Genomic DNA, 26,115 nt, shown 5'->3' on the forward strand with positions numbered 1-26,115 from the left:
ATACTTTATTAAGGAACTTTGAATAAGAGTCTAGTAAAACATGCAGCTACTACACTCTGCTTGTCACACTATTCCCCAGTAACCTCAGAATAGTTGTTGCTCTCAGTTAAAACCAATGATCAGAGTACAGACAAAAAATAGATGGAGAGTGGGTAGAGGTCCAGATTTCTTGACTTTTTTATATGTTTATATGGTTTCTGGTTCCATGCAACCCCCAGAAACACTTCTATCATAATTATTTAATTATTTAATGGAGTTCATTTATTTAATATTCCTCAAGACTGATGAGGCATATAACTTGGAATTAATTAGAATTAATCTCTACACACATTATATGATTATGATACATATACAGGTTATCAATATCAGTGACATTTAAAAATTTTAGCTAATCTTTCTGTCCCTACCCCCCATACACATTTATTTTGACAACTGTCTTAGGCTAAGAAGGGAGCTATATCTGCTGCCAGACTTCATTATCAAATTAACAAGTCAAATACAATTGTTTTCCAACATTGGCTCAAATATTCTAGGGTGACTAATTGAAGTACTGTTTCCGAGCAATTGGTAGCAAACTACTATGCATTTTAACAGCAAACAGTACTTATTTAAACTAACTAATATTAATGGAAACATATTTCAGTTTATGGTTTATGAGTATGTAATATGGGTTTTGTAACCAAAACCGTTTGAGTCCAGGTGTTGCCACTTACTAGCTATGTGACCTTGGTAATCCACTTAACCCTTCTAAACCACAGATTCCTCATCTATAAAATGGGAGTAAGTATAATACCAACATTCACAGGTTTGCTACAAAATTAAAATGGATAAATTATGTAAAATGCTTATTATAGTGCCTCAGCATATAACAATTGCTAAATAAATAATGGATACCATCGCTTTATTATTGTCATAAACTGCTATATGGAGTATCTTCTGAGTTGGTAAAACATGATAATGGATAACACTCCAAGTTTGTTTTCTCACATGTAAACACTGCAAGTTAAAAAGACAGTAGAACATTTCTGAATATAGATGGTTCACTCACCTACCTTTTCCAAATTGCACTGTATCCATTATCCCATTTTTCACAAAGACATAAACACCCTAAGTAAAAAGGGGGGGAAAAAGGACATCTGTATTTTTGAAGATATTGATAATTAGATCAAATAGCTCACATCTCTGAGAGTGTATGAAATTTCACCAAAATAAACCTAGCTTCTCTATTATCTATCAGAATACTTCTTGAACTTAGCTTCTCTTCTTATTTTTCATCTATTTAACATGGATAATACATGTTACTATTTTCCTCAAAAAATGGGTAAAGTAATGCCTAGAAAACACATCAGAGCTGCTCACAGAAAAGTTATTACAGAAATACAAAGATTTATCATCTTATTTTATGACAGTGTAGAAAAATGAATGGAATTTTTAAAAAGCATGAAGAGAGCTATATTTCAGCTTAGAAGCAACATCTGATTAATAAAGATGCACTACAATATTGTATAGTAATTAGCCTTCAACTAATAAAAATAAATGAAAAAAAAAAAGATGCAACAGCAACAACATTAATGATTTGTGGAGAAAACAAAAAGCCTAAACAAAGTGTTCCATCTCCCTTTTTCTTAGTGTGCATTCAGTTCAGTTCAGTCGCTCAGTTGTGTCTGACTTTTGTGACACCATGGACTGTAGCACGCCAGGCTTCCCTGTCCATCACCAACTCCCGGAACTTGCTCAAACTCATGTCCATCAAGTCAGAAACGCCATCCAACCATCTCATCCTCTGTTGTCCCCTTCTCCTCCCGCCTTCAATCTTTCCCAGCATCAGGGTCTTTTCAAATGAGTCAGTTCTTCGCATCAGGTGGCCAAAGTATTGGAGCTTCAGCTTTAGCATCAGTCCTTCCAATGAATATTCAGGACTGATTTCCTTTAGGATGGACTGGTTGGATCTCCTTGCAGTCCAAGGGACTCTCAAGAGCCTCTCCAACACCACAGTTCAAAAGCATCAATTCTTCGGCACTCAGCTTTCTTTATGGTCCAACTCTCACATCCATACATGACTACTGGAAAAACCATAGCTTTGACTATATGGACCTTGTCAGCAAAGTAATGTCTCTGCTTTTAATATGCTGTGTTTGTCATAGCTTTTCTTCCAAGGAGCAAGTGTCTTTTAATTTCATGGCTGCAGTCACCATTTGCAGTGATTTTGGAGCCCAAGAAAATAAAGTTTGTCACTGTTTCCATTGTTTCCCCGTCTATTTGCCATGAAGTGATGGGACCGAATGCCATGATCTTAGTTTTTTGAATATTGAGCTTTATAGTGTGCATTAAAAAAATAAATAAGACATTTATCTTAGGATAGAAATCATCCTACACAGACTGCTCTTCATCTTGTTTTTTCAATAGGAACATAAATTCTCTGCAAATCAAGATCATATTAACCCACTGGAGGGATTAAAGCTTTAAATCAAATTCCTCCTTTTACCTGTTTCTGTTTTAATACAGGAAATATTGTTACACACATTTTTTCAATAGGTATTATCTCAATTACATCAGAAGAAAAATGAAGGTATGGAATAATTTACCAGTACCAATTGCCCATTGTCATGCTGTATTCTATCAACGGAACTCCAAAACACAGTGTAAATATATAGTCTCCTTCTATGAACTAGATGCTATGAAATCATGGAATGAAAACAAAACAACAATGACAACAATAAAAGATTTTCAAAGCAAAGAAAATAAAAATAATTACATTAAATAAGAAAGAAATGTTATTGCTATTGACAAAGTATTAGTAACTTTGGCTCAGATACTTTCATGATGATCAGATGCAGAACCTTTTCATTGTGTTTTAAAGCTGTACAAACCAACACGTGCCCTAACTGCCACTGAGCTATTTCTCCTTAGGGACTGTCTCTTGAAAAAATGTTTACCTTCGAAGTTATAATACTTACAGACCAGTTGATTGGGAATCATGTAACTGTTGAGGAAGAAAACTAGTCACTGCTTTTGGGGAATTTTCCTTAGCTGTGTTTAGGGATTCACTTTTTTTAAAAATTTTTTTATTATTATTTTTTTAAATTAATCATCAAGTCACTTTTGGTTTTTTATTTACTTTTTATTTATTTTTATTTTTATTTTTTTTATTAGTTGGAGGCTAATTGATTCACTTTTACCACTGGAGGTCACTGCTACCTAAATTTCAAAACACTAAGGAATAGGAATAGAAAATGAATTTGCCCTCCATGATTCTAAGTTTAATGCAGAATGTAATTTGAGTCAGAGGTAATTTTTAGAGAATAGATTATTTTTTAAAAGAAAATTAGAGAGGAAACGTTTACATTGACGATGAAATGCATTTGAAATCACCCTCCTTCAACCTATTCAGTTCAGCATGTTAACAGAATAAAAAGTTATTTTGGTCTTAAATTGGGTGACGGTAACAATACCAATTTAAAGATCCCTCAGGAACAATTTTCCTCACTGAAAACAACTTTGAGGACTCTATGGAAAATGAGCTCTCAAGAGACTTCAGTCTGAATCATCCAGATGTTGACATATAGTCTCACGGGCATGATTCAGACCCTATTAGTTAAGCTATTTCTTGCTAAGATCAAACTATAGTACAACTAGTCAAACTATTAAGGGTGTGTAAAAAGTCTATCGGAATTTTTTGACAAGCATAAAATAAAACACCATATATTCATCAGATGTTTGAAATGCCAGCTGAAATGACCATAGTTCAAAGATTTGCTATTTAAGAACATTAGAATTTTCTTTCTAAAAAGAATGGATTAGAAACAAAAAAGGCACAAGGGTTCACAATTGATAGGTTAGATTTGTGGTTATTAGGTCACAATGATTAAAATAATAGTACCGACATTATCACTATGACATTTACACTGGAAATGTTGATGTTAGCACACCTCTATGTGGATGTGATAATGAAACAGCAGTAATGTACTAGCTTATTCCACCATTCTTGTTGATTCAAAGCTAAGTATTAAAATAAGGTGAATTCTATTTTGCCCAATAGATGACGGCAGTCAGAAATGTGTTATGAACCAAACCCATTATGTTTACGTTTTACTTAGTCAAATAAGGAACAATGCAGAAGTAACCTCAGAACTTCATGTAAAAACTCAAGCAATGTTTTGTACATGCCATGTGACATAAATGATTGTTGAACTTCTTTAATCTATGCAGTAGTGGTAGAGTACACTATATATGGCCACAAATTTTTTGCTGCTACTCATACTGAGAGATGGTATCTAATTTCTCTCCCATAAAAACTGGGTTGGCCTTAGTGACTTTATTTAACAACAAAATGTTGTACAAGTAACCTTCCTGGACATTTTAAGATGGGTAAGAAGCTTGGTGAATTGTGAGTAGGGCCTCTTGGAACATTTTATCTAGAAGCCCTGAACTGTCCATATAACTTATCTGACTACCTGAGGCTGGGTGTAGATGCTTCAGTCAACATTCCCAGCTGAGCCCAGCCTTATAGCCATCTGTGACAAGGTGCCAGTGATGAGAATGAAGCTTTCTTGGTCTCTGTAGATCAGTCCATTCACCTGACAAATGCCACTGAGTGACCTTTGTCAATACCATATGCGACAGAAGAATCAGCTATCTGAAGTATGATTAAATTTCTGACTCACAAAATCATGAGTTAGAATAGTTACTATTTTAAGCCATTAAGTTTTGGGGCAGTTTGTTATACATCAGTGGATAACTGGAACAATTGTTATGTAAGACAAATGAGAACCCTCTGATATTAAACCACTATCAGAATTCACTTACCTTGCACCAGCCAATATAACGACCAGTTGTAGTGCGAATGGATGCAAAGCCCATTTGTAAATGACCAGGCTGCTCTTCAACATATTTAGACTGGAGAGGTGGTGCAGTATATATGGGGAGCTAGAAGGGAAAAAGTTCATGTCAAAAATATAAAATAGCTGAACTTCTTTTTTCCAGCGTATGGCAGAATAAGAATCCTTATCAACCTTCCTACTGAAAACAACTGAAAAATACTGATAAAATATATTTTGCGTGTGTGCTAGGTCACTTCAGTCACGTCCGACTCTTTGCGACCCTATGGACTATGTAGCCCACCAGGCTCCTCCAGGCAAGAATACTGGAGTGGGTTGCCATGCCCTTCTCCAGGGAATCTTCCTCACCCAGGGATCGAATCTGCATCTCTTATGTCTCCTGCATTGGCAGGCGAGTTCTTTACCACTAACGCCACCCGGGAAGACCAAAATATATTTTAAACCATCTTAAATTCAGGAATAACCTGGTAACCTGTTTATAAAGACTATTCAAAAGCCAGACATTAGGTGAAGGCAAAAATGCAGAGATGAATAACAAAACCAGCTTCTACCTTGATGTCATTTGCTGTGAAACAGATGGTTAATGGAGTATGGATTCAGAAAACAAAACCCAGAATGAGCTTGAGGTGGGCAATCTTACTGGAGACCCTGTAAAAACTGGCATCTCAATTTGCTGCACCCCAAATTAAGGTTGAGCTAGAAATAAATATTTCATTGCAAAGGGCTGTTAGGATAACTGATTACCTCAAGGACTGGTCACTGAGTAGAGAAGATAGAACATTTCCTAAGAATTGGCAGTCACAAGTGAGAACTCATAAACTATAGCACAAAACTATCTCAATAATCTAAGAAATCTCAAATCAAGTATACATGTAGTGTGCGCCCAGGCTGGTATCCCCCACAGATAGGTAGCAGATGCAAATGAACAGATCCTCTCTGGAGGAAGCCACCCAGACTTCAAAGAATTATAACAGATAAAGTTCTAAGAAATATGAAACCACAATTTCGAAAAATTTAAAAAATTCAAAGAAGCAAAATTAGAAAACATTAGAAAGGATCTTGACAAGAGCTAGCAGAAACAACAAAGAGCAGAATCAGAACTGCAAAAATGTCTACACTAGAACATATGATATAAAATACATGTATTTTTTTTGTTGTTGTTGACAATGAGGGCTACTCCATTTCTTCTAAGGGATTCTTGCCCACAGTAGTAGATATAATGGTCATCTGAATTAAATTCACCCATTGCTGTTCATTTTAGTTCACTGATTCCTAAAATGTTGATGTTCACTCTTGCCATCTCCTGCTTGACCATGTCCAATTTACCTTGATTCATGAACCTAACATTCCAAGTTCCTATGTACCATTTTTGTCTACAGGATTGGAATTTACTTTCAACACCATACCCATTCACACCTGAGCATCGTTTCTGCTTTAGCCCAGACAATTCATTCTTTTTAGAGCTATTTCTCTGCTCTTCCCCAGTAGCATATCAGACACCTACCGACTTGGGGTGCTCATCGTCCAGAGTCATATATTTTTCCCTTTTCATACTGTTCATGGGTTCTCTAGGCAACAATACTGAAGTGGTCTACCATTCCCTTCTCCAATGGACAACATTTTGCCAGAACTCTCCACCATGACCCATCCGTATTTGGTGACAAGAGTCCGAAATGCAGTACATGGGTACAATCTCAGAAATGACAGAATAATCTCAGTTTGTTCACAAGGCAAACCATTCAACATCACAGTAATCCAAATCTATCCCTAACCACTAATGCTGAAGAAGCTGAAGTTGTATGGTTATATGAAGACCTACAAGATTTTCTAACTAACATCAAAAAAAAAAAAAAAATGTCCTTTTCACCATAGGGGATTGGAATGCAAAAGTAGGAAGTCAAGAGTTACCTGGAGTAACAGGCACGTTTGGCCTTGGGAGTACAAAATGAACTAGAGCAAAGGCTAATAGAGTTTTGGTTTTGCTACAAGAACACAATGGTCATAGCAAACACTTCTTCAAACAACACAAGAGATGACTCTACACATGGACATCACCAGATGGTCAATACCAAAATCAGATTATATTCTTTGAAGCCAAAGATGGAGAAGCAAAAACAAGACCAGGAGCTGACTGTGGCTCAGATCATGAGCTCCTTATTGAAAAATTCAGGCTTAAATTGAAGAAAGTAGAGAAAATCACTAGATCATTCAGGTATGACTTAAATCAAATTCTTTATGATTATACAGTGGAGGTGACAAATAGATTGAAGGGATTAGATCTGATAGAGTGCTTGAAGAACTATGGATGGGGGTTCATGACATCGTACAGGAGGTGGTAACCAAAATCATTCCACAGAAAAAGAAATGCAAGAAGGCAAAATGGTTGTCTGAGGAAGTCTTACAAACAGCTGAGAAAAGAAGAAAAGCAGAAGGCAAATTAGAAAGGGAAAGGCATACCCAACTGAATGCAGAGTTCCAGAGAGTAGAAAGGAGAGGTAAGAAAGCCTTCCTAAGCTAACAATGAAAAGAAATAGAGGAAAACAATAGAATGGGAAAGACTAGATATCTCTTCAAGAAAACTGGCGATATCAAGGGAATATTTTATGCAAAGATGGGCACTACAAAGGACAGAAATGGTAAGGACTTAACAGAAGCAGAAGAGATTAAGAAGATGTAGCAAAAAAAAAAAAAAAAAAGAAACACAGAAGAACTATACAAAAGCCTTAAGACCTGGATAACCATGATGTTGTGGTCACTCACCTAGAGCCAGACATCCTGGTGCGTGAAGTGGGCCTTAGGAAGCATTACTACAAACAAAGCTAGTGAAGGTGATGAAATTCCAGAAGAGCTATTTAAAATCCTAAAAGATGATGCTGTTAAAGTGCTGCACTCAATATGCCAATAAATTTCGAAAACTCCTCAATGGCCATAGGACTGGAAACGATCTGTTTTCATTCCAATCTCAAAGACAGACAATGCCAAAGAATGTTCAAACTATCGTACAACTACATTCATTTAGCATGCTAGCAAGGTAATGCTCAAAATCCTTCAACCTAGACTTTAGCAGTATATAAACTGAAAACTTACAGATGTACAAGTTGGATTTAGAAAAGGCAGAAGAATCAGAACCCAAATTGCTGATATCCGTTGGATCATAGAAAAAGCAAGAGAATTCCAGAAAAATATCTACTTCTGCTTTATTGACTATGCCAAAGACTTTAATTGTGTGGATCACAACTGTGGAAAATTCTTAAAGAGATGGGAATACCAGACCACCTTACCGGTCTCCTCAGAAACCTGTATGCAGGTCAAGAAGCAATAGTTAGTACTGGACATAGAACATGGACTGGTTCAAAATTGGGAAAGGAGTATGTCACAGCTCTATACTGTCACCCTGCTTATTTAACTTATATGCATATTACATCATATGAAATGCCAGGTTGGATGAATCACAAGCTGTAATCAAGTTTGCCAGGAGAAATATCAATAATCTCAGATATGCAGATGATACCACTCTAATGGCAGAAAGCAAAGAGGAACTAAAAAACAAAACAAAACCAAAAATAAAAAAACTCTTGATGAGGTTCAAAGAAGAGAGTTAAAAAGCTAGCTTAAAATTCAACATTCAAAAAACTAAGATCATGGCATGGCATCTGGTCCCATCACTCCATGGCAAATGGATGAGGAAAAAGTGGAAAAGTGGCAAATTTTATTTTCTTATGCTTGAAAATCACTGCGAATGATGACCATAGCCACGAAATTAAAAGACACTTGCTCCTTGGAAGAAAAGCTATGACAAACCTAGACAGTGTATTAAAAAGCAGAGACATCACTTTGCTGACAAAGGTTCATATACTACAAGCTATGGTTTTTCAAGTACAGATGGGAGAGTTGTACCATAAAGAAGGCTTAGTGTCAAAGAATTGTTTTTTTCAAATTGTGGTGCTGGAGAAGACTCCTGAGAGTCCCTCAGATAGCAAGGAGATCAAACCAGTCAACCCTGAAGGAACTCAACCCTGAATATTCATTGGAAGTACTGATGCTTAAGCTGAAGCTCCGATACTTTGGCCACCTGATGTGAGGAGCTGACTCACTGGAAAAGACCTTGATGCTGGGAAAGATTGAGGGCAGGAGAAGAAGGGGTGACAGAGAATGAGATGGTTGGATGGCATCACTGACTCAATGAACATAAGCTTGACAAGCAAACTCCAGGAGATGGAGTGAAGGACACAGTGAAGGGCAGTGAAGTCTGGTGTGCTCCATTCCTTGTGGTCACAAAGAGCTGGACAGGACTCAGCAATTGAACAACAACAACATATATTTTTATATTTAGAGAAATAGAAGGGGAAATTTGAGTTTAGAGCAAGAAACTACAAAAATTACCAAAGCTAATGAAAATAAAGTGAAAGCGAATTTCTACAACTGGAGATTAAAACTTAAAGAACTCCGTTGATAAGTTTTGATAGATCAGAAACAGTTTAGAGTTTCTGAGGGACTTTGTGAACTAGTAGTCCTGACAGAAATTGTTATGCAAAGAAATGAAAAAAATATGAAAGTGGTATGTACAATAGATTGAGAAATATCAACTTAGGTCTAATCAGAGTTCCAAAAGAAAGGAGAAAGATGGGGTAGAAGTAATATTTAAAGAGAATAGTTAAGATTTTTCCAGAACTTAAGAACACTTGACAGGTTCAGAAATCCAACATATCCCAAACAGGATAAATAAAAAGTAGTCCACATTTAGACAAACCATAGTAAAACTCCATAATGCCAAGGACAAAGGGGGGATATTAAAAAGAAAACCAGATAGAAAAGACAGATTACCTTCACAGGAATAAAAACTAGATAAACTTCTGAAAAACAACATTGGAAGGCACGATATAATATCTTCAATGTGCTAAAGAAAGTAACTCAACTGAGAATTATATATTCAGTAGAATACCTTTGTTTCAAAAATGAGCGGAGAAGTAAGGACACATTCAGACAGACAAAATCCAAAGTAGTTTGAAAACAAATGACCCTCAGTGAGAAATTTCACATCATGTACTTAAGGTAGAAGAAAAATGTTCCCATTGAGAAGGTCTGTGATAGAAGAAAGAATCATTAGCAAAGAAAGTGATAAATACGTGGGTAAAACTGAAACAATGAAAATATAACATAATAATTGTATGCATGTATTAAAAAAATAGAACTACCTCCCTGAAGGTAGTATAAATTAGGAAAGGCTTCCCAGGTGGCGCAGTGGTCAAGAATCCACCTGCCAATGCAGGAGACGTGGGTTCAATCCCTGGGTCAGGAAGATCCCCTGGAGCAAAAAATGGCAACCCACTCCAGTATTCTTGCCTGAAAAATTCCATGGACAGAGGAGCCTGGCAGTCTAAAGTCCATGGGGTCTCAAAGAGTCAGACATGACACACACACACACACACACACGGGCACACACACACACACATGTAAGTTAGGAAGGGATGACAGAAATTAAAATGTTCTCAGTTTCTAGTGTTGTTTGGATGGAGGGTGAATATAAAGATGAGACTTGAAATGAATACAGGTTAAAATTTCTAGGGTGACCAATAAAGAAAACAAAAAGAAGGTAGAACCAACAAATTCTGTTATAGAAAAAATAAATTAAGTGTAAACATAAAGCAAAGAAATAAGAAGAGGTAACAAAACCCACAAAAGCTTGATATAAAAAATTCCAAAGATATTAAAAATTATAGTAAATGCAAATGGATAAAATGATCTAGTTAAAAGCCAAAGACAAAAAGAGTGTATTTACAAAATACAGTCACATGCTTTTTTATGAGACATTCCTAAAACAACTATTTAGGAAAGTTAGGGGAAAAACAGGAATAAAAAATACATATTGGGCAAATAGCCACCAAAAGAAAGGTACTATAAGTGATATGAATATTAGGATAAATAGATTTTAAGACAAAAACCACTATTAGAGATAAAGTGCCTATATTAAGGCCAAACGTTTAAATAAGAGAGATTACACTCTTAAACTTGTATGAATCTATTAATATATTCTCAAAATTAATGAAACAAGGAAAAACAGACAAAATCACCATCACAGGGCGTTTAACTTATTATCTATGATGGCTGATCAAAAGGAGATTTAAAAAATAGTAATGAACAGAAACGGGCAAACGACAACCTGTGGACCAGTCACCTGTTTATGTAACTCAAATTTTACTGGATCACAGCTATACTCACTCATTGACGCATTGTCTATGGCTGCTTTTGTGCTACAACAATAGTTAAGAAGATGTGACAGGGATGTGTATGTTTAAAATATTTACTATAAGGCTTTTTTAAGAAAAAAACTCTATTGATTCCTGGTACAGAAAAATATAATCAATAAGCTTGGTCTCATGGACATATAAAGCACAAAGAATTGAACAACTGTAAAATACATAATATTTTCAAGCACAAATGAAAATGTATAAAAATTGACCACACCCTGTGCCATTTCAGGAACTGAAACTCTCAGGAAGTTTCAAAGGACTAATATACAGAATATGCTAATACAAAATTCCAACAGCTAAATCTTAATGGTAAGAGACTGAATTTATTCCCTTACATCAAAATCATAAAAAATGCCACTCTTACTACTTCTATTCAACATTTTACTGGAGGTTCTAGTCAGTGCATTCGGGCAAGAAAAAGAAATAGAAGACAATAAACCTGAAAGGAATAAATAAAACTCTCTCCATTCACAGATGACAGGATCTTGTACACAGAAAATCTTAACAAACCCAGCATAATCCCTATAACAAATAAATTCTACAAGGTTGTAGGATAAAATAATGCACAAAAATCAACTGTATTTTAATATGCTAGCAATGAATGATCTGAAAATGAAATTAAGAAAGCAATTCCATTTAAAACATCAAAAAATAAAATCCTTAGGAATAAATTTAACAAAGACGTGTAAGACTTGTACACCAAAACCTATAAAAAATGTTGAAAGAAATACAGAAGATGTAAATAAATAGAAGGCATCACGGAATCCCATGTTTTTGGATTAGAAAGCTAATATTGTTAAAATGGCAATTACTTCCCAAATTGATCCACAGATTCAATGGAAGCACTTTGAGAATTCCAATTGCCTTTTCTCCCCATAAAAAGAAAAATTTGATGCTAAAATTCATACAGATGTGAAAGGGACCCAGAATAGCCAAAACAGTCTTGAAAAAGAAGAAAAATGTTAGAAGACTCATACTCCCTAATTTCAAAACTTGTTACAAAATAATACTGTGTTATTGTTATAGGGACAGACATATAGACAAATGGAATAGAATTTTGAGTCTAGAAATGAACCCATGCATTTATGGTCAACTGATTTCCAACAAAGTAACAAAGAAAATTCAATGGAGTAAAAATAGTATTTTCTATAAATAGTGCATGGACAACAACTAACTCACAAAAGGACAAAGTTGGATCCTTACCTCATGCCACAGAAAAAAAATTAATGCAAAATGGATCATGTAAATAACTATAAGAGCTAAAACTATAAAACTCTTAAAAGAAAACATAAAGGTGAATCTTCATGACTTTGGGTTAAGCAATATTTCTTTTTTTTTTTAATTTATTTATTTATTTTTTCAGTGGGTTTTGTCATACATTGACACGAACCAGCAATAGATTTACACGTATTCCCCATCCCGATCCCCCCTCCCACCCCTCTCTCCACCCGACTCCTCTGGGTCTTCCCAGTGCACCAGGCCCGAGCACTTGTCTCATGCATCCCACCTGGGCTGGTGACCTGTTTCACCATAGATAATACATAAGCTGTTCTTTCGCAACATCCCACCCTCATCTTCTCCCACAGAGTTCAAGAGTCTGTTTTGTACTTCTGTGTCTCTTTTTCTCTTTTGCATATAGGGTTGTCGTTACCATCTTTCTAAATTCCATATATATATGTTAGTATGCTGTAATGTTCTTTATCTTTCTGGCTTACTTCACTCTGTATAAGGGGCTTCAGTTTCATCCATCTCATTAGAACTGGTTCAAATGAATTCTTTTTAACGGCTGAGTAATATTCCATGGTGTATATATACCACAGCTTCCTTATCCATTCATCTGCTGATGGGCATCTAGGTTGCTTCCATGTCCTGGCTATTATAAACAGTGCTGCGATGAACATTGGGGTGCAAGTGTCTCTTTCAGATCTGGTTTCCTCAGTGTGTATGCCCAGGAGTAGGATTGCTGGGTCATATGGCAGTTCTATTTCCATTTTTTAAAGAAATCTCCACACTGTTCTCCATAGCGGCTGTACTAGTTTGCATTCCCACCAACAGTGTAAGAGGGTTCCCTTTTCTCCACACCCCCTCCAGCATTTATTGCTTGTAGACTTTTGGATAGCAGCCATCCTGACTGGCGTGTAATGGTACCACATTGTGGTTTTGATTTGCATTTCTCTGATAATGAGTGATGTTGAGCATCTTTTCATGTGTTTGTTAGCCATCTGTATGTCTTCTTTGGAGAAATGTCTGTTTAGATCTTTGGCCCATTTTTTGATTGGGTCATTTATTTTTCTGAAATTGAGCTGCAGGAGTTGCTTGTATATTTTTGAGATTAATCCTTTGTCTGTTTCTTCATTTGCTAATATTTTCTCCCAATCTGAGGGCTGTCTTTTCACCTTGCTTATAGTTTCCTTTGTTGTGCAAAAGCTTTTAAGTTTCATTAGGTCCCATTTGTTTATTTTTGCTTTTATTTCCAATATTCTGGGAGGTGGGTCATAGAGGATCTTGCTGTGGTTTATGTCGGAGAGTGTTTTGCCTATGTTCTCCTCTAGGAGTTTTATAGTTTCTGGTCTTACATTTAGATCTTTAATCCATTTTGAGTTTATTTTTGTGTATGGTGTTAGAAAGTGTTCTAGTTTCATTCTTTTACAAGTGGTTGACCAGCTTTCCCAGCACCACTTGTTAAAGAGGTTGTCTTTTTTCCATTGTATATCCTTGCCTCCTTTGTCAAAGATAAGGTGTCCATAAGTTCGTGGATTTATCTCTGGGCTTTCTATTCTTTTCCACTGATCTATATTTCTGTCTTTGTGCCAGTACCATACTGTCTTGATGACTGTGGCTTTGTAGTAGAGTCTGAAGTCAGGCAGGTTGATTCCTCCAGTTCCATTCTTCTTTCTCAAGATTACTTTGGCTATTCGAGGTTTTTTGTATTTCCATACAAATTGTGAAATTATTTGTTCTAGTTCTGTGAAAAATACCGTTGGTAGCTTGATAGGGATTGCATTGAATCTATAGATTGCTTTGGGTAGAATAGCCATTTTGACAATATTGATTCTTCCAATCCATGAGCATGGTATGTTTCTCCATCTGTTTGTGTCGTCTTTGATTTCTTTCATCAGTGTTTTATAGTTTTCTATGTATAGGTCTTTTGTTTCTTTAGGTAGATATATTCCTAAGTATTTTATTCTTTTTGTTGCAATAGTGAATGGTATTGTTTCCTTAATTTCTCTTTCTGTTTTTTCATTGTTAGTATATAGGAATGCAAGGGATTTTTGTGTGTTAATTTTATATCCTGCAACTTTACTATATTCATTGATTAGCTCTAGTAATTTTCTGGAAGAGTCTTTAGGGTTTTCTATGTAGAGGTTCATGCCATCTGCAAACAGCGAGAGTTTCACTTCTTCTTTTCCTACCTGGATTCCTTTTACTTCTTTTTCTGCTCTGATTGCTGTGGCCAAAACTTCCAACACTATGTTGAATAGCAGTGGTGAGAGTGGGCATCCTTGTCTTGTTCCTGATTTCAGGGGAAATGCTTTCAATTTTTCACCATTGAGGGTGATACTTGCTGTGGGTTTGTCATATATAGCTTTTATTATGTTGAGGTATGTTCCTTCTATTCCTGCTTTCTGGAGAGTTTTAATCATGAATGGGTGTTGAATTTTGTCAAAGGCTTTCTCTGCATCTATTGAGATAATCATATGGTTTTTATCTTTCAATTTGTTAATGTGGTGTATTACACTGATTGATTTGTGGATATTAAAGAATCCTTGCATTCCTGGAATAAAGCCCACTTGGTCGTGGTGTATGATTTTTTTAATATGTTGTTGGATTCTGTTTGCTAGAATTTTGTTAAGGATTTTTGCATCTATGTTCATCAGTGATATTGGCCTGTAGTTTTCTTTTTTTGTGGCATCCTTGTCTGGTTTTGGAATTACGGTGACAGTGGCCTCATAGAATGAGTTTGGAAGTTTACCTTCCTCTGCAATTTTCTGGAAGAGTTTGAGTAAGATAGGTGTTAGCTCTTCTCTAAATTTTTGGTAGAATTCAGCTGTGAAGCCATCTGGTCCTGGGCTTTTGTTTGCTGGAAGATTTTTGATTACAGTTTCGATTTCCTTGCTTGTGATCGGTCTGTTAAGATCTTCTATTTCTTCTTGGTTCAGTTTTGGAAGGTTATACTTTTCTAAGAATTTGTCCATTTCATCCAAGTTGTCCATTTTATTGGCATAGAGCTGCTGGTAGTAGTCTCTTATGATCCTTTGTACTTCAGTGTTGTCTGTTGTGATCTCTCCATTTTCATTTCTAATTTTGTTAATTTGGTTCTTCTCTCTTTGCTTCTTAATGAGTCTTGCTAATGGTTTGTCAATTTTGTTTATTTTTTCAAAAAACCAGCTTTTAGCTTTGTTGATTTTTGCTATGGTCTCTTTAGTTTCTTTTGCATTTATTTCTGCCCTAATTTTTAAGATTTGTTTCCTTCTGCTAACCCTGGGGTTCTTCATTTCTTCCTTCTCTAATTGCTTTAGGTGTAGAGTTAGGTTATTTATTTGGCTTTTTTCTTGTTTCTTGATGTGAGCCTGTAATGCTATGAACCTTCCCCTTAGCACTGCTTTTACAGTATCCCATAGGTTTTGGGTTGTTGTGTTTTCATTTCTATCCATATTTTGATTTCTTTTTTGATTTCTTCTATGATTTGTTGGTTATTCAGAAGCATGTTATTTAGTCATATGTTTGAATTTTTAACAATTTTTTTCCTGTAATTGAGATCTAATCTTACTGCACTGTGGTCAGAAAAGATGACTGGAATGATTTCAATTTTTTTGAATTTTCCAAGACCAGATTTGTGGCCCAGGATGTGATCTATTCTGGAGAAGGTTCCGTGTGCACTTGAGAAAAAGGTGAAGTTGATTGTTTTGGGGTGAAATGTCCTATAGATATCAATTATGTCTAGCTGGTCCATTGTGTCATTCAAGGTTTGTGTTTCCTTGTTAATTTTCTGTTTAGTTGATCTATCCATAGTTGTGAGTGGGGTATTAAAGTCTCCCACTATTATTGTGTTAGTATTAATTTCCTCTTTCATACTCGTTAGCGTTTGCCGTACATATTGCGGTGCTCCTATGTTGGGTGCATATATATTTATAATTGTTATATCTTCTTCTTGCATTAATCCTTTGATCATTATGTAGTGTCCTTCTTTGTCTCTTTTCACAGCCTTTATTTGAAAGTCTATTTTGTCTGATATGAGTATTGCGACTCCTGCTTTCTTTTGGTCTCCGTTTGCGTGAAATATTTTTTTCCAGCCCTTCACTTTTAGTCTGTATGTGTCTCTTGTTTTGAGGTGGGTCTCTTGTAGACAGCATATATAGGGGTCTTGTTTTTGTATCCATTCAGCCAATCTTTGTCTTTTGGTTGGGACATTCAACCCATTTACATTTAAGGTAATTATTGATAGGTGTGGTCCCTTTGCCATTTACTTTGTTGTTTTGGGTTCACGTTTATACAACCTTTCTGCATTTCCTATCTAGAGAAGATCCTTTAGCATTTGTTGAAGAGCTGGTTTGGTGGTGCTGAATTCTCTCAGCTTTTGCTTATCTGTAAAGCTTTTGAATTCTCCTTCATATCTGAATGAGATCCTTGCTGGGTACAGTAATCTAGGTTGTAGGTTATTCTCTTTCATTACTTTCAGTATGTCTTGCCATTCCCTTCTGGCCTGGAGGGTTTCTATTGATAGATCAGCTGTTATCCTTATGGGAATCCCTTTGTGTGTTGTATGTTGTTTCTCCCTTGCTGCTTTTAATATTTGTTCTTTGTGTTTGATCTTTGTTAATTTGATTAACGTGTGTCTTTTGGTGTTTTGCCTTGGGTTTATCCTGTTTGGGACTCTCTGGGTTTCTTGGACTTGGGTGGCTATTTCCTTCCCCATTTTAGGGAAGTTTTCAGCTATTATCTCCTCGAGTATATTCTCATGGCCTTTCTTTTTGTCTTCTTCTTCTCGGATTCCTATGATTCGAATGTTGGGGCGTTTCACATTGTCCCAGAGGTCCCTGAGGTTGTACTCATTTCTTTTGATCCTTTTTTCTTTTGTCCTCTCTGTTTCATTTATTTCCACCATTTTATCTTCTACCTCACTTATCCTATCTTCTGTCTCCGTTATTCTACTCTTGGTTCCCTCCAGAGTGTTTTTGATCTCATTCATTGCATTATTCATTTTTAATTGACTCTTTTTTATTTCTTCTAGGTCTTTATTAAACATTTCTTGCATCTTTTCAATCTTTGTCTCCAGGCTATTTATCTGTAACTCCATTTTGTTTTCAAGATTTTGGATCATTTTTATTATCATTATTCTAAATTCTTTTTCAGGTAGATTCCCTATCTCCTCCTCTTTTGCTTGACTTGGTGGACATTTTTCATGTTCCTTTACCTGTTGGGTATTTCTCTGCCTTTTCATCTTGTTTAGATTGCTCTGTCTGGACTGGGCTTTTTGTATTCTGGAGGTCTGTGGTTCCCTTTTATTGTGGAGGTTTTTCCCAGTGGGTGGGGTTAGACGATTGGCTTGTCAATGTTTCCTGGTTAGGAAAGTTTGCTTCGGTGTTCTGGTGCGTGGAACTTGATTTCTTCTCTCTGGAGAGCAATGGAGTGCTCAGTAATGAGTTTTGAGATGGGTCTATGTGTTAAGTGTCACCTTGGGCAGCCTGTATGTTGACGTTTAGAGCTATGTTCCTGCGTTGCTGGAGAATTTGCTTGGTATGTCTTGCTCTAAAACTTATTGGCTCTTGGGTGGTGGTTGGTTTCAGTGTAGGTATGGAGGCTTTTGGACGGTCACTTATTACTTAAAGTTCCATGTAGTCAGGAGTTTTCTGATGTTCTCAGGTTTTGGGCTTAAGTCTCCTGCCTCTGGATTTCAGTTTTATTCTTCCTGTAGTCTCAGGACTTCTCCAACTACACAGCAAGGAGTTGAAATCTTCTTCGCAGTTTCTGTGATTACTTGTCCTAGAGGTTTCCAGATCTGAAATGCGTAGCGACCTGCAAAGCCAAGCGCTGCAATACCCAGCCCCACAGCTATCAAACTTCTTGCCAGCCCGCGGTCGAGGTCGGCATCCAACGGCTAGGCGGGGGGCTGCAAGGACCCGGCGTAGCGCAGGCCCTCGCAATATTTCTTGTATACAACATTAGAAGCACTAGCAACAGAACTAAAAAAATAACAATAAGTTGGACTTCATAAAAATTAAAAAATTGTGTTGCAAATGATATCATCAATATAGTAAAAGGACAACCATAGACAATACTTATAAATCATGTGTCTCATAAACAACTTGTATCTAGAATATATAATCTATATATATTCTGAACTTGCAATTCAGCAATAAAAAGGCTAATTACCCAATTTAAAAAATGACAAAGAATCCGAACAGACAGTTCTTCAAAGATGTACAAATTATCAGCAAGCAGATGAAAAAAATGCTTGACACTATTACTTATTACAGAAATGCAATTAAGTATCATTTCATACCCACTAGGATGGCTACAATCAAAAAAAGCATACAATAACAAGGACTGGTAAATATGTGGAAAAACTGGAACCTTCATACACTGCTGGTGAGAAGATAAAATGATGTAGTTGCTTTGGAAAACAGCCTGGCACTTCCTTAAAAAGTGAAAGCTGAGTTACTATATGGATCGGAAATTCTACTCCTAGGTCTATACCACAGAGAAATGAAAATAAATGTTGACACAAAATTTATACACCAAAGGTCATAGCAGCATCAGCCATAATAGCCCCAAAGTGGAAATAACCCAAATATCTATCAGCTGATACATGGATAAATATCTGCTGTATTTACAGAATGAACTATACTCATCAATAAAAAGAAACTACATAATTATATGTTCTATAACATGGATGAAACTTGAAAACATTTTGGTAATTGAAAGAAGCCAGTAACAAAAGGTCATATATTATATGATTCTATTTATATGACATGTCTAGCATTGGCATTTTCATAAGGAAAGTAGATCAGTGGTTACCAAGGGCTTGGGAAAGAGTGAAATTGAAGTGATGATAATGGGTATGAGCTTTCTTTTTGTAGTGAAAATTTTTTTTTCTAAAATTAGCAGTAAGGGGATTTCCAAGATGGCAGAGGTGTAGGAGGATGTGAGGTTCATCTGCCCCTACAAACACATCAAGAATACATCTATATATGAAACAGTTCTCACAGAGCACCTGATGAACACTAGCAGAGGACCCTGGACACCTAAAGGACAAGAAAGATCCCCACGTAACTGGGCCGGACAAAAGAAAGAAGAGAAAAGGAAGAGAGGAAGCAGGACGGGACCTGAGTCCCTGGTGGGGAGCTGGAGATGAGGAGAGGCTCCATCATCTGGGGAAATCCCTTTATCAGCAAGTAGATCAGATGGGACAGAAGGGGAGACTTGGGGTCTTGGAGGAGAGGTCAGCAATTGGTCAGTGGCAGGGAGGACAGAGGGAGACCTACAGAGGGTTTGTCCCACAGCATTGTGCACCTCAGTCTGAGATGGGTGTCCTGGGGCTAGGTTCTGTAACGTGGGGTTTGGAGAGCACACCAAAGGAGGATACTGCTGCTGGCTATGAGAAGACAGCATGAGGGGATGAGAGTGAGGAGCTATGAAACCAGGAATGCCTGTGGAGGAAGCCATGACCACTACAGAAGCAAAGTGCCACTGTTGAGTGATGCAGAAGGGAGGGGCCACCATTCCAGCCTTTCTCCTCACACGTGCAAATGCTGAACCATGTCTCCACAGGTACTAGGGAGGGCTCCTGAAAAAGAAGGCTCATATACCCCTGCCACTGTCTCCTCCACTACCTCTCTCACCTTCCCGCTTGGGCAACCTGCAAGCTCTGATCGCTGCCAGACCAGCTAGTGCATTCCAATCGCTACCCCAGCACCCTCCCACCTGGGCAGCCTGCTCGTCTTGATTGCCACCTCAGCTCCTTCCTGCCTGATGGGCTCATGTTTTCTGGCAATCTCTGGAGCAGACTCTGGTGGGGCTGAAACCACAGCTGAACCCCAGGGACTGTGTAATTAAGGAAGAAGAGCTGAAATCTCTCCTTGTAGCTGTATGAACCACAGAGTTATCCTCTGCTAATGGCTTCTTATAGTCAGCTACTACGAAATGTCTGAAAGTACAATGAGTGCTCCTACAGCTGGGATGGGTCTGACTTTAGCAGCTGCAGGCTTTGTAGGCATGTACGTGCAGGGGTTGGGGCAGGCCAGAGTCTGAGCTGCCTCCACAGCTTCCAGTGACTCCAGGTGTGCAACTCCTGCAGTCCTGGGACCGGACTTCAGCGGATCTGCACAGGTGGCCTGGTGAAAAAAACACCTGAGAGTCACCAGGGCCAACTGATGTCATATCCACAGTTAAGCTGGGACTGAGAGCAGCACCAACAACAGTGTACTTTGTGAGCCCACACAACAGGCAAAAGGGGACACAACAGAGCACACTGATAGGCGAATAGCTCCAAAGGAAGAATATTCAGTGGCTTCTCTCCCAGCAGGAGTGCTTCAATCCCACCTATATTGTACCATAGATCACAAACACAGCCAAAAATCATATCTGGGGGCCTCTATTCCAACAAATAGGGAGCAGACCTCACACCTGACCAAGCAGTGACAACCAAACAGCAAAGAGGAGGCCCTGCTCAATATCCAGTCCCTACAACATCAGTCAAACCATCTATCAAGGGAATAGCAGAAGCCTCAGGACAAATCTCATCTACCAAGGGGCAGACTCCAGAAGCAAGAGGAACTACGATCCTGCAGCCTATGGAATGACCACAAACAGAGTAAGTTTGACAAAATGAGACAATAAAGAATTATGTTTCAGATGAAGGAGCAAGATAAAACTTACAAGAACAACTAAATGAAGAGGAGATAGGCAGTCTATCTGAAAAAGAACTCAGAGTAATGACAGTAAGATGATCCAAAATCAGAAAAGGAAATGGAGGTATAGATTGAGAAGAAACAAGAAATGTTTAACAAAGACTTAGAAGAACTAAAGAACAAACAAAGAAAGAGATGAACCATACAAGAACGGAAATAAAAAATACACTAGAGGGAATCAAAAGCAGAATCACTGGGGCAGAAGAACAGACAAATGAGCTGGAAGACATAATGGTGGAAATCACTGCCACAGAACAGAATAAAGAAAAAAGAATGAATGTAAATGAGGACAGTCTCAGAGACTTCTGACACATTAAATACACCAACATTTGAATTAGGAGAAAATTAGGAGATTCAACATTTGAATCAGAAGAAGGAGAAAAAAAGGTCCTGAGAAAATATTTGAAAAGATTTTAGATGAAAACTTCCATACCACAGGAAAAGAAATAATCATCCAGGTCCAGGAAGGTAGGAGTCCCGACTAGGATAAACCCAAGGAGGAAATGCTGAGACACATATTAATCAAATGAAAAAAATTAAATACAAAGAAAAAATATTAAAAGCTGTAAGGGAAAAGCAACAAATAACATATAAGAGAACTCTCATAAGGTTATCAGCTGATTTTTCAGCAGAAACTCTGCAGTCCAGAAGGGAGTAGTAGGATATATTTGAAGTAATGAAAGGGGGAAAAAAAAAAAAAAAAAAAACTACAACCAAGAATATTCTACCCAGCAAGGCTCTCATTCAGATTTGAGAAATCAAAACCTTTACAGGCAAGCAAACGCTAAGAGAAGTCAGCACCACCAAGCCATCTATACAACAAATGCTAAAGGAACTTCTCTAGGCAAGAAAAAACTAAAAAGATGCTACAACTAGAAACAAGAAAATTACAAATAGGAAAGCTCACTGGTATGGTATCAAAAGAAGCAACCATGAGAAGTGGAGTACAAATGAAGGAAAGGGAAATTGCATCTGAAATTAAGAGACCAACAACTTAAAATAACCTATATATATAGACTGCTTTATCATAACCTCATGGGAAATACAAACCCAAAAACTACAACAGATAAACACAAAAAAAGCAAAAGCAACCCAAACACAATACTACAGATGGCAATCAAACCACAAGAGAGGAAAACAAAAGAGGAAGGGAAGAAAAAAGGCCTATAAAAACAACCCCAAAACAATTAAGAAAATGGCAATAAGAACATACATATCAATAATTACCTTAAATGGAGATGGGTTAAATGCCCCAACAAAAAAGACATAGACTGGTTGAATGGATACAAAAACAAGACCCATATATAGCTGTCTACAAGAGACCAACTTCAGACTTAGGGACATACACAGGTTGAAAGTGAGGGGATGGAAAAAGACATTCATTCCACACAAATGGAAATCAAAATAAAGCTGGAGTAGCAATACTCATGGAGAAGGAAATGGCAACCCACTCCAGTATTCTTGCCTGGAGAATCCCATGGACAGAGGAACCAGGCATGCTACAGTCCATGGGGCTGCAGAGAGTTGGACATGACTGAAGCAACTCAGCAGCAGCAGCAGCAATACTCATACCAGATAAAACAGACTTCAAAGACTGTTACAAGAGACAGGAATGACTATACATAATGATCAAGGGATCAATAGAAAAAGAAGATATAACAACTGTAAATATATATGCATCCAACATAGGAGCATCTCAATATATAAGGCAAAGGCTAACAGCCATTAGAGGGGAAATAACAGTAATAAAACAATAGTGGGGGACTTTAAAACCCCACTTACACCAATGGAAAGATCATCCAGACAAAAAATGAATAAGAAACACAAGCCTTAAATGACACATTAAACCATGACATGTCATCCAAAAGCAGCAGAATACATTTTCTTCTCAAGTGCACACAGAACATTCTATGGGATATATCACATCTTGGGTCACAAATCAAGCCTTGGTAAATTTAAGAAATACAAATAGGATCAAGCATCTTTTCTGACCACAACACTGAGATTAGAAATCAATTATAGAAAAAAAAAACCTGTAAAGAAACAAACATGTGAAGGCTGAATAACCAATAAAAACTGAAGAAATCAAACATGAAATTAAAAGATACCTAGACAAATGACAACAAAACAGCACAATCCAAAACCTATGGGACTCAGCAAAAGTAGTTCTGACAAGGGATTAATCTCCAAAATATACGAACAGCTCATGAAGCTCAATATACAAAAAACAAAACAAAACAAAAAAACAAAAATGAGCAGAAGATCTAAATAGACATTTCTTCAACAAAGACATACAGATGGCTAAAAACCACATGACAAGATGCTCAGCATCACTAATTATCAGAGAACTTCAAATCAAAACTACAGTGGGGTATTCACATGTCAGAATGGCCATCTACAAAACGTCTACAAACAATAAATGCTGGAGAGGATGTGGAGAAAAGGGAACCCTTCTATACTGCTCTTGGGAGTACAAACTGGTACAGCCACTATAGAGAAGAGTATGGAGGTTCCTTAAAAAAATAGGAATAAATCTATCATATGACCCAGCAATTCTACTACTGGGCATATATCTCAAGAAAACCATAATTTGAAAAGATATATGCACCCCAACATTCATTGCATCGCTATTCACGATACCCAGGACATGGAAGCAACCTAAATGACCATCAACAGAGGAACAGATAAAGAAAATGTGAAATATTACTCATCCGTGAAAAGAATGAAATAATACCATTTACAGCGACATGGATGGACCTAGAGATTGTCATACTGAGGTGAAGTAAAAGTGAAAGTGAAAAGTCGCTCAGTTGTGCCCAACTCTTTGTGACCTCAAGGACTATACAGTCCATGGAATTCTCCAGATCAGAATACTGGAGTGGGTAGCATTTCTCTTCTCCAGGGGATCTTCCCAACCCAGGGATCAAACCCAGGTCTCCTGCATTGCACGCAGATTCTTTACCAACTGAGCCACAAGGGAAGTCCAAGAATACTGGAGTGAGTAGCCTTTCCCTTCTCCAGTGAATCTTCCTGACCTAGGAATCGAACTGGGGTCTCCTGCACTGCAGGTGGATTCTTTACCAACTGAGCTATCAGGGAAGTCCAAGATGAAGTAGAAGAAAAACAAATATGTGATATCACTTATATATGGAATCTAAATAAGGGTACAAATGAGCTTGTCTACAGAATAGAAATACAGTTACAGATATAGAAAACAAACTGATGGTTACAGAGGGGGAGGGGGGAATAAATCAAGAGATTAGGATTTACATATGCACAATGTGCATGTGTGCATGTGTGCTAAGTTGTTTCAGTCATGTCCAACTCTTGGCAACCCCATGAACCATAGCCCATCAGGCTTCTCTGTCCATGGGATTCTCTAGGCAAGAATACTGGAGTGAGGTGCCATGCCCTCCTCCAGGGGATCTTCCTAACCCAGAGATCAAACCTATCTCTCTTATGTCTCCTGCATTGGCAGGTGGGTCCTTTACCACTAGTGCTACCTGGGAAGCCCACATATACACATTACTATATATAAAATAGATAACTAATAAAGACCTGCTGTATATTGCTGGGAACTGCTGGGAACTCTGGCCTATATGGGGAAGAAAAAATCTAAAAAAGAGTGGATATATGTATATATATATATATAACTGATTCATTTTACTGTACATCTGAAACAAACACATTGTAAATCAATTATATTCCAATGAAAATTAAAAAAAAATAAAATTAGCATTAAATCTAAATATACTAAAACCCAATTATTTCTAAAAAATAACTAAAACATGAATAAATGCTTATGACTTCTGATTAGGCAAAAATTTCTTGGACATGACATCAAAATCATAACCCATAAATTTAAGAATTAACAAATTAGATTTTATAAAAATTAAAATCTTCTGCTCCCCAAAAGACACTGTTAAAATGAGGTAGTGTGTGCAGAACAATGACCCCCATCCAAAAACGTCTTAATCCTTGGAAGTCATGAATATGTTATGTTACAATAAATGATAGTTAAGGTTGCATATATAATTAACATTAATCAGTTGACCTTAAGATAGGAAGATTTGCCTGGATTATCTGGGTGGGTTCAAAGTAATCCTAAGACATTAGAAGCAGAAGGGGCTCATGGAAGGGTAATGCCAGGGGGAGATGTAACTGTAGAAGAATGGTCAGAGTGCTGTGACATGAGAATGACTTATACTAGTTTTCCTAGCTTTGAAAATGAATGAAATGGGCCATAAGTCAAGGAAAGTGGTCCAGTCTCTAAAGCTGAAAAAAAGAAGAAAATGGATTCTCTCAAGAGCCTCCAGAAACAAATGCAACCCTGCCAACATCTTGACTTTAGCCCAGTATACTTGTGTTAGAATTCTAGCTTAATAAAAACTATAAGATAATAAAATTGTGTTGTGTAAAATCACTAATTTCCTGGTAGTCTGTTACAGAAACAATGAAAAAGTAATATATAAAGAAGAGATAAGTCACATTTTAGGAGAAAATATTTGCAAATCATATATCTGATATAGGGCTGAAAGCCCAGAATATATATTAAAAAAATAAAGCTCAATAATAGCAATCTAAACAAATAACCTAATAAATATGTGCCAAACATTGTAACAGATTATTCACCAAAGAAGAATGGCAAATAAACACATGAAAAGATGCTCGACATATTAGTTATTAGAAAAATACAAGTGCAATGTTATACCTGTATATAACCACTAGAATAACTAATACATAAAATGATGTTCATCTTCATTAATAACATGGAAATGCAAATGAAAACCACAGTGAGAAAGCATTTCAATGCCACCTATTTGGCAAAATCTGACAATATCAAGTTGACAAGAATATGGAGCAACCTTGATTTGGGCTATATACACACAATGAAATATTATAAATTAGGGGGAAATATACAAATTACAGCTACATGGAAAAATCTGGATGAATTTCAGAAATGTTGAGCATAAAAAAGTATTTGTAGAACAAAGGGGGAAAAATGGAGAAAAGGATATGCAGGTAATTTCTATCAACATATAGTTCAAAAACTTATAAAACCAAAAACACTGTTTAGTAATACTGACATACAAGGTAAAGTTAAAAAGTAAAGAA

General features: G+C 36.9%; 1 protein-coding gene across 2 annotated transcripts in view; it reads right to left on the reverse strand.

Annotated features, from left to right (window-relative positions):
* Positions 1-26,115, reverse strand: part of APOOL (apolipoprotein O like) — a 103,110-nt gene that overhangs the window by 20,724 nt on the left and 56,271 nt on the right. For both annotated transcript variants that reach the window (XM_061136209.1, XM_061136207.1), the window contains 2 exons: positions 4,807-4,926; positions 1,053-1,107 (listed from right to left, as the gene is read on the reverse strand). In XM_061136209.1, the coding sequence (XP_060992192.1) occupies positions 1,053-1,107; positions 4,807-4,926 (175 nt within the window). The remainder of the gene's footprint in view (positions 1-1,052; positions 1,108-4,806; positions 4,927-26,115) is intronic.

The sequence above is a fragment of the Dama dama genome, chromosome X (genome assembly GCF_033118175.1).
Source record: "Dama dama isolate Ldn47 chromosome X, ASM3311817v1, whole genome shotgun sequence".
NCBI lineage: Eukaryota > Metazoa > Chordata > Mammalia > Artiodactyla > Cervidae > Dama > Dama dama.